Genomic DNA, 7,871 nt, shown 5'->3' with positions numbered 1-7,871 from the left:
GGCGGCGGCGGCGGCGGGCGCGGGTCTGTTTGCGGTGCCGGAGCTGCGGGCGGCCCGGGAGCGGCTCCGCGCCCCCGCCCGGCCCGGCCGAGCGGCAGCAGCAGCAGCAGGTGGCGGCGGCAGCAGCGAGGGAGTTAAACCCCGCGGCGGGAGGAGGGGGACCGCGAGCGGGCGGGCGGCGGCAGCAGCGGCAGGAGGAGGGGGACCGAGGCGGAGCGGGCGGCGGCAGGAGGAGGGGGACCGGGGAGCAAGGCAGCAGCGGCAGGAGGGGGACCGAGGAGCAGGCGGCGGCGGCGGCAGCAGCAGCCGGGTTGCTAGGGATGGAGAGATCCCGTGTCACCCGGATGTGAGTGTCATGTTGGCCCAAACTCTGAGGGATTTGGCAGCGGCGAAGCAGCAGCGGCAGGAGGAGGAGGAGCAGCAGCAGCCCCTCGCACGTCTCTAGTCACTACCATGGGGGTCGGGTAGCGGGTGGCGCAGGGGCAGCGCGCACCTGGCTCGGGGTGGGGTTGGGGGGCGTCTGTGCCCTTTTTTGTTTTTTCGTTTTCCTCTCACACGCTGGAGAAAGTGAGAAAAATGCACCAGCAGCAGCAGCCCGAGCAGCACCCAGAAGGTAAGAGCCGGGGCGCCCACCAAGGGCAGCGGCGTGCTTGGGGCTGAAGGGAGGGAGGGGGCGGGGGAGGATTTATGAGGGATTTGGAAGTCGGGGATTGGGGGGGATTAGGGAAGGGGTTGAGGATGGAGTAGGTTTGGGATGGGAAAGGAATGAGCGGCTGTGTTCGAGGAGGGACCGGGAAGGGCAGAGGACGGGGATAAGGTGCTGCCCTCGGCGTGTGACCAACGTGCGAGTGGATTTATGCGCGTCTGTCTCTTGTCCTGGGGCCATTAATACCAGCCGGGAGAGGACACAGCTGGGTCTGCGTTTGCCTCTCGCTTGTGTAATTGTGGACGAACCTGCCCGGGGATGCGGCTCCCGGGGGTTGCCCCGCGCCGGGCGGGAGGGCAGCGGGGTCCGAGGGCAGGGCGGCGGGTGCGATGCGCTCGGCCCCTGCCCGGCGGGGCGCACGGGGGCGAGACGCGCGGCTCCGCGGCGCTAATCCGCTCCGCCGACGGGCTCCGGCGCTGCCACAGCCCCCGCTGTTGTTTATAAATGATTCCTCCCTCCTCAATCAGCTGCAAGTTTGTGTTGCCCCCGAGAAAAACGCAAGCACCCGGGCTTTGTTTCCCTTTCGAGCATCCCTTGAAAAAGACGCTGGATGTATAGATAGATGGGTAGGTGGGCGGTTTATTTGCGCCGAGCCACGTTTCATGGCATCCCAAAGGGCAGGCGGAAGGCGGGGGAGATGGCTGTGCCATTGCTTTTATATCTGGAAAAAGAAAAAAGGGGGAGGAGGGTAGAAGGGATGCTTTGGGAAGATGCTGGAGGTAGATTTGCCACCTTTGCCCCCGCGGCGGCTCTGCCCCCCGTGTCACCCAGCTGTTGATGCGCCGCCGCTCGCCGCTGGCCAGCGCTCGCCGCGCCGGTGCCGCTCCCCGCGGCAGCTCCGTGGGCGCCCCGCCGTGACCCCCCCACTCCCCGCCGCCATCCCGGGGAGCCATCTTATGGCTCCCGCCTCCCCTCGCCCCCGGAGCGGGGGACGGGCCGGCCTCGGCCGCATCCCCGCGCCTTCCCGGCGCTCCCGTGGTCTGTTCCCCCCGTCTAGAGCAGGAGGGCTGTGTCTCCCGTGCCTCTCCTCTCCTCGACGAGCAGCGATTGCCTGGGAGCTGTTTTCCTCTCCTGCCCGGGTAGCTCCGTTTCACAGTCATCCCGCCTGCCAGCCCGGATTCCCGGCACGTATATTGTGCCGTTCCTCCATTTTTTTTCCCCACCCAGGCATCTTCAAGTTTTGAATCTCACTCAGGAGCCTCTCCTTCCTACAGGTGCATGTAGGAGTAGACTGTTGCGCTAGTCAAAGAGCTCGCGAGGAAGGATCCTTGCGAGGAGGTGGTGTTTTGCCTCTTTGCTGTCATCTGCATAAAGAGGACTCGATTATTATTTGGAAGGTGCAGTTTATTTTTAAAATCCTTGTGAAAAAGCAAAACCAAACTCTGTCCTTTAACAGTGGGTTCACGTTTGTAATTTTCTAGTGTGAAAGATAGCAGAGCTTTATGAACATGTTCAGCACAGACAACGTTGGATTTTTGCTTGTGGGAGGCATCCACGCATTTTTCTTTAAGAATGCAAAACAAGGCAAGATTTAACTTGCTCACAGGACTTCCCCCCCACTCACCCCACCCCTCCTTGCTGGTTGGTCTTAATTGAACAATGTGTAAGAATTTTAAGCAACTACTCTTTTTGACCAAAATGAATTGAGATAGTAGTAAATGCTAAGGTGCTACAGCAAAGTTGTTCTTCAGGAGTAGGTATGTTTTCCTGGAAAAAAAACACGAGGGCAGAAAAGCTGCCATCCAGTTAGGAAAAGAAGTGTTAAGTTGAAGAACCAAAATAAGAAGTGTAGTACTTGTGTCTTGATGCTTACATTAAACTTGAAGTTAAAATACTGATTCCTGAGCACAGTCACATCTACCACAGCACCAGTGTGTGCATATGTCTATGCCTGTGTGTCCAGTGGAAGCATCACACTGTCAAGAGGCAAGTCAGAAATATTGGGACCCATTCTAGCATAAAAAATTATAACCAAGTACTTTTTTTTCTTGTCCCACAGAGGTGAACTATGCAAGTAGCACCAGAATTCCTCTCCCTGGTGACGGACCAGCTATTCAGTCAAACAGTTCAGCACCGTCCAAGCAAACTGTTCTATCTTGGCAAGCTGCAATCGATGCTGCTAGACAAGCAAAGGCTGCCCAAAACATGAGTACCACCACAGCCCAACCTGTAGGATCTCTGTCCCAAAGAAAACGCCAGCAATATGCCAAGAGCAAAAAACAGGGTAACACATCTAATAGTCGGCCACCCCGTGCCCTTTTCTGTTTATCCCTCAACAACCCAATACGAAGAGCCTGCATTAGTCTAGTAGAATGGAAGTATCCTTTGCTGCAGTTTACTTTTTTTATAATTCTCTTATGTTTTCTGAATGTATTGAGGGGATTTTTTTTTTACAGCATCTCTTAGAACATTACAACTAACACAGCAGTTCACTTGCATGTGTGGGTAACTGTCAGTGTTGATGGTAGTCAGTTTTGCTTCAATTACTGTTAAAGATGGCCTCTTGTGTTATAAAGACACAATATCATTTTACTGACTTGAGTAGCTCAGAGTCAGAGAAAACCTCTAAGCTGTTCTTTTTTTCTTTTTTTTCCTTGAGGGGAGGTGGGAGAACATTTTCAAGCTTAGGTTATATTCCAGCAAATGTGTGTTGCATTTTTTACCCTTCCAAACAAGGTTGAATGGCTATGAGTGTATCTAGCAGTGTTAACTGGGAGATTACTGAAAATGTCAAACCTGTGTCTTCCATATTGCAGTTTGGTGTATTGCCATTAGGGCAAATGGGTCAGATATAGAAATCTTTATAAAGAGATTGTTTTTCCAGGTACTAAATGTAGGGAAGATTTTTACTTAAGCCAAGGAATCGCTCTAAGAACACACAAGTGTCTGAAATATATTGATCTTCTGAGCTTTTGCAACATATGTCTATCTCCAAACATATTTGGAAGCGTGGTGCACCTAGAAAGGAGATCAGAGATTGTGGCCTGTATTTGTGATAACCTGTATGCTGAGAAGGGTTGCTTTTTCTTTAGTTCAGTGGTTGTGATGTGGAAATATGTGGATTTCTCTGGCAGAACTGAGAGCATGTTAATTTGGTATGTTATTTAATTACCAAGAAGAGGTTTGAAATAGAAAATAGTTTTGCCAAGGTACCAGGAGAAAAATGTTAGCCTATTAGCCATGGCAACATCCCTGTAATGGGAAACAGCTGTTCAAGAGAGTAGATTACTGAGGTAAAACTCATTTTGTTACTATAAACAGAACAGCCAACCTGGCAATAAGAGCTGTTACTCATTTATAGGGTTTTGTTTTTCAATTCTTTGAACAGAATTCAATTGTAAATTAAAGATAGTGAAATGGATTCTTCTTTCATTTAAACTGGTAGAAGTCCAAGTAATTTCAGTAAATTGGCCTCTCCTTGGCTAAGGTCAGGTAAATGAAATTACTATGGATCTAGAGTGGAATAACTCAGCGAGAATTTGTCCCAGTAGCACCACATCATAAAACAAGGTTGTCAGTCTTGTGCTGGTATCAATTGCACTTTTCAGTCTGGAAAATGCTGAGTGTTAAGATGTGTGTTGTAACTTCATTTTGTACACAGTATAGCAGCTGTTGATGTTGACAGGCTTTGTAGACATAAACTTGGCCCTTAGGGTGACAAACTTTTTATAGGCCAACAAAGAAAATTTAGCAAATCTTCCCTCAGTCTTTTATGGGCTTCTTGTGGAAACATATCAGGAAGTTATGCATCAAATATAGGAAAGGATGCAAAAAATCATAGCTGAGGTCCAAAGTACTTCCTTTCCGAAATTCCACAAACAGGTTCATCTGGGTACTTCCACGTTTGTAGTTAAAACAATGAAATATTTTGGGAGAAAGGAGAATTAATGATAACCTGAAGGGTGAACTTTGTAGGCATGAATTTTAAGAAATATTTTTTCTTCTGGAGACAAAAAGTATCTCCAGGTTTCTACTGCTGTCATCCAGATACAGGCTAAAAAGCATAGCTGCAGTTCTTGCTGTTGTCAGTGTGAAAGCCTGAAGCCTCTCCTCATGCACAGCTACCAAGCCAGTCATGTTGTCCTATTCTTCATTTTACTCACATAAACTTTGATCTGTCCTGGCCAAAGCAAAATTATTCAGGAATCCAACTGTTGCAGACATGAAGGGGCTCAGAATTTCCCTGCCTTGACTGTACAGCTTCTCAGGGCTCATACAGGGGAATAGTTGTGGTTTTCTGGCACTCTTTCTCATATCCTGCTATGAACTATATCCCAAATTATTTTCCTCCTTTGGGCAAACATATTTCTATTTAATATTAATGAGACCTTTGTAAGTATCTGAGGACAGAACAGCTCCATGATTATTCCTTGCCCATCATGATGACCCACATATTGATTTAAGAGTGGATAATTATATTCATCTTTGGAATTTAATATAAAGTGCTCTGTGGCAGCATGAGTAATAGTTTTCACTCTTTTCAAAAGGAAGAGGACGTTGGAAGATCATTGTGATGGAAAATCATATGGTATATATAGTGCTATAACTAAAGGTGATGAAGTGTTTGTCATAGTTATCAGTCAAAAGATTGCCTTAAAGTAAGACTTGTTTTACAATTGTTGATACTGAAAGGAGAACTAGACTTAAAAGTTTGTAGATACTCACAATTCATGAATTCCTTAACAAGATTTTCCAGACCATTTGACATATTTATACTACTGTCTATTTTTGCCAATTGTGTGGCCTTAGCTGTTTACATCCCATTCCCAGAAGATGATTCTAATTCAACTAATCATAATTTGGTAAGTACTCTTGAATTTTAATTTTGTGTTTGTTTGCTATGCTTTCAATTTGGTGGTTGTGATTAGCTGCTAGTATTTGAGACTGCATTAAGTAGAGGTACTTTCAGTTAAAAAAATTGGTATATAGTGGTACTACAGAATGTATATGGAATTACTCTGTGTTTTTTTCCTCCAGTATTAGGGTGTGCTCCCTTATGTAAAATGAGATTTTTCAGCAGTGAAATCCTTTGGAGGGAAATGTACATTAATATTATGCTGTGTGCATGTGTATATTTGTGTGGTATAAAACCTTTAATTTGTGTTTTTATTGCTTATATTGATAAAATTTATTTACTAGCTCTTATTGTTGCTGACACTTGTTTCAGATCTTCTGAAGGTTGTGTTGTCTAGTCTGTTTTCAGTTTTTAATGGTGGTGTTTGGCTATGTATTTTCCTTAATATTTTAGTTTTTAATGAGAGGATGGTGGGAAATTGTACATTCGTGTATTTTAAAGTGATAGGAACATCACTGTGAGTTTTCAGAGCAGTCACTGCTGATATAAGTGATCTTTAAAAAAGGGGTGGTATTGCAGTAAGTGTGTCTGGAGATGTATTTCTTCCATTGAAAATCATATATTAGTGTTGTGCTTGAAAATATATAATGAAAACTAATTTTTCTAGATTCTCTATTAAAAATTATAAAGACTAATAATAAGGGTAATAAATATTACCCTTACTCAAGGGTAATATTGAATTACATTGCAGTAATTTAATTGTTTATAATAAACTCCATCTTGAAATAGTGGAGTTCAGTGGTCCTGTGCACTCAAAACCTGCATGTGACTTGTTTTGGAGAGGAGGGTCATGAAATAAAGAATTGGATACCAGTTAGTGGGTAATTTTGGATTAATTTACCTGGAAAATTAGGGTTCATATTAGGTCTTCTATATTATGAACACCTTTGCATAATTTGTGGTGTTTGGATGCTTGTTTGTTTTCCTAAAAGTGATTATTCTGTATGTGTAACCCATTTCATGTATTCTTTTTGTTTATCAAGATAAGGCAAATATGGACAATACAAATTGCTGATGAAAGGCAGAATAATTCAGGTCAATGTAAAGAAGGAGTTATGCAGCTGTGTGTTGAGCCAACCAACAGTTTTTCTCTCTCCTTTTTTTTTTTTCCACCCCTGAGAAATTCAGGGCACAAATCTCCGTAACTGTCAATCCACCAAGAGATCCTTTAATAACTAATTTCATAAAGCATTGCATGAAAAGGGTAAAGCAGTTAAATTGTGTCAGAGGCTAATAATTTTGAATAAATGTTTTTAGCACTACATTTTTTAGTTTCATGTCTGGTATTTCTGACCCAATTTCAAGTCTACAATGTGCTAGTATTTAGAACAAAATCGACATCTTCATCCCTGATGGTTTTTTGGTTTTTTTATCTACTGTGGCCATGTTAGCCTAAGCAAAAATAAAATTCTGTGGCTTTTTTTTTTCCTTGCTAATAAAAGGTCCTTAATCCTTACTCATTTTAAATAGAAGGCTTCTTGAACATGACCAGTGTTCACTTGGCCACTTTAGTTATCTCAAATTGTCACTTAAATTTGCATCCTGTTTATGCTGAAGTTGAGTTGTTCCACTGTGTTTGCTCAAATAGTTTATACTGACAAGGTGTTTTTGAGTGCTGGAGTAGAGTTAAGTCCAGTAAGGGAACACACAGATACATCCTGTGTGCCCCATCTAATACAATAAATAGTTCTGAAATGAGCAGCATTGGCTTTTCTTACAACAAAGGTTCTCTATTATGAAATACATTAACCAGCAATCTAGATTCATGTCTTTCCCTCTTCACTGACCATTTTCCTAGTGTAGACCCATTTATTTGTTAGTGTGGATTCAAGTGTGCTGTGAGGGAATATTATAGAAGAGCTGAGTTAGAAATCTTCAGGCTTGTTTGGGAACGTGCTGGAGCATTTCCTGGTGCTTGATGTATATGTATGGGTTTGAGGAAGTGGGCTGTCTTATAGTGGAAGTAGAGATTAATCTGTTAATAGTGTTCAGATCTTTTTGTGATATAGGTCTAAAGAACAGAGCAAATCTTAAAAATCACCGTTGAATCTTACAGGTTTGGTAGGATTTTAGCCCCCTGCACGTAGACACGTGTCTTTCCTGAGCCTTATGCTTCCAGTTTGATCTTGCTAGGAGACTACTCTACTCTGGCTTTAATTCAAGTTCATCTTCATACATTTTAGTTTGCATATGGATGTTATATCTAGGGCTTGGTTCTCAGGGAATAAATCAGTGTTGCTTCATTGAATTGAATAGATTAATTGCTTTCCATCAGCTGGCTGAACTGGCTCATATTTTTTTTTTCATTTG

The 7,871-nt window shown here is 44.1% G+C and overlaps 1 protein-coding gene across 10 annotated transcripts in view; it reads left to right on the top strand.

Moving 5' to 3' along the window:
* Window positions 1-228: 228 nt before the first annotated feature.
* CACNA1D (calcium voltage-gated channel subunit alpha1 D) overlaps window positions 229-7,871 on the top strand; it is a 170,022-nt gene continuing 162,379 nt past the window's right edge. For all 10 annotated transcript variants that reach the window (XM_051811506.1, XM_051811514.1, XM_051811511.1 and 7 more), the window contains exons 1-3: window positions 229-613; window positions 2,706-3,024; window positions 5,403-5,508. In XM_051811506.1, coding sequence (XP_051667466.1) covers window positions 577-613; window positions 2,706-3,024; window positions 5,403-5,508 — 462 coding nt within the window. In that variant the 5' untranslated portion in view covers window positions 229-576. The remainder of the gene's footprint in view (window positions 614-2,705; window positions 3,025-5,402; window positions 5,509-7,871) is intronic.

This window comes from Manacus candei, unplaced genomic scaffold (genome assembly GCF_025592945.1).
Source record: "Manacus candei isolate 608988 ecotype Guabito, Panama unplaced genomic scaffold, ASM2559294v1 h1tg000082l, whole genome shotgun sequence".
NCBI classification, from domain to species: domain Eukaryota; kingdom Metazoa; phylum Chordata; class Aves; order Passeriformes; family Pipridae; genus Manacus; species Manacus candei.
The sequence above is the reverse complement of the archived record's forward strand: the minus strand, read 5'-3'. Positions and strand labels throughout refer to the sequence as shown.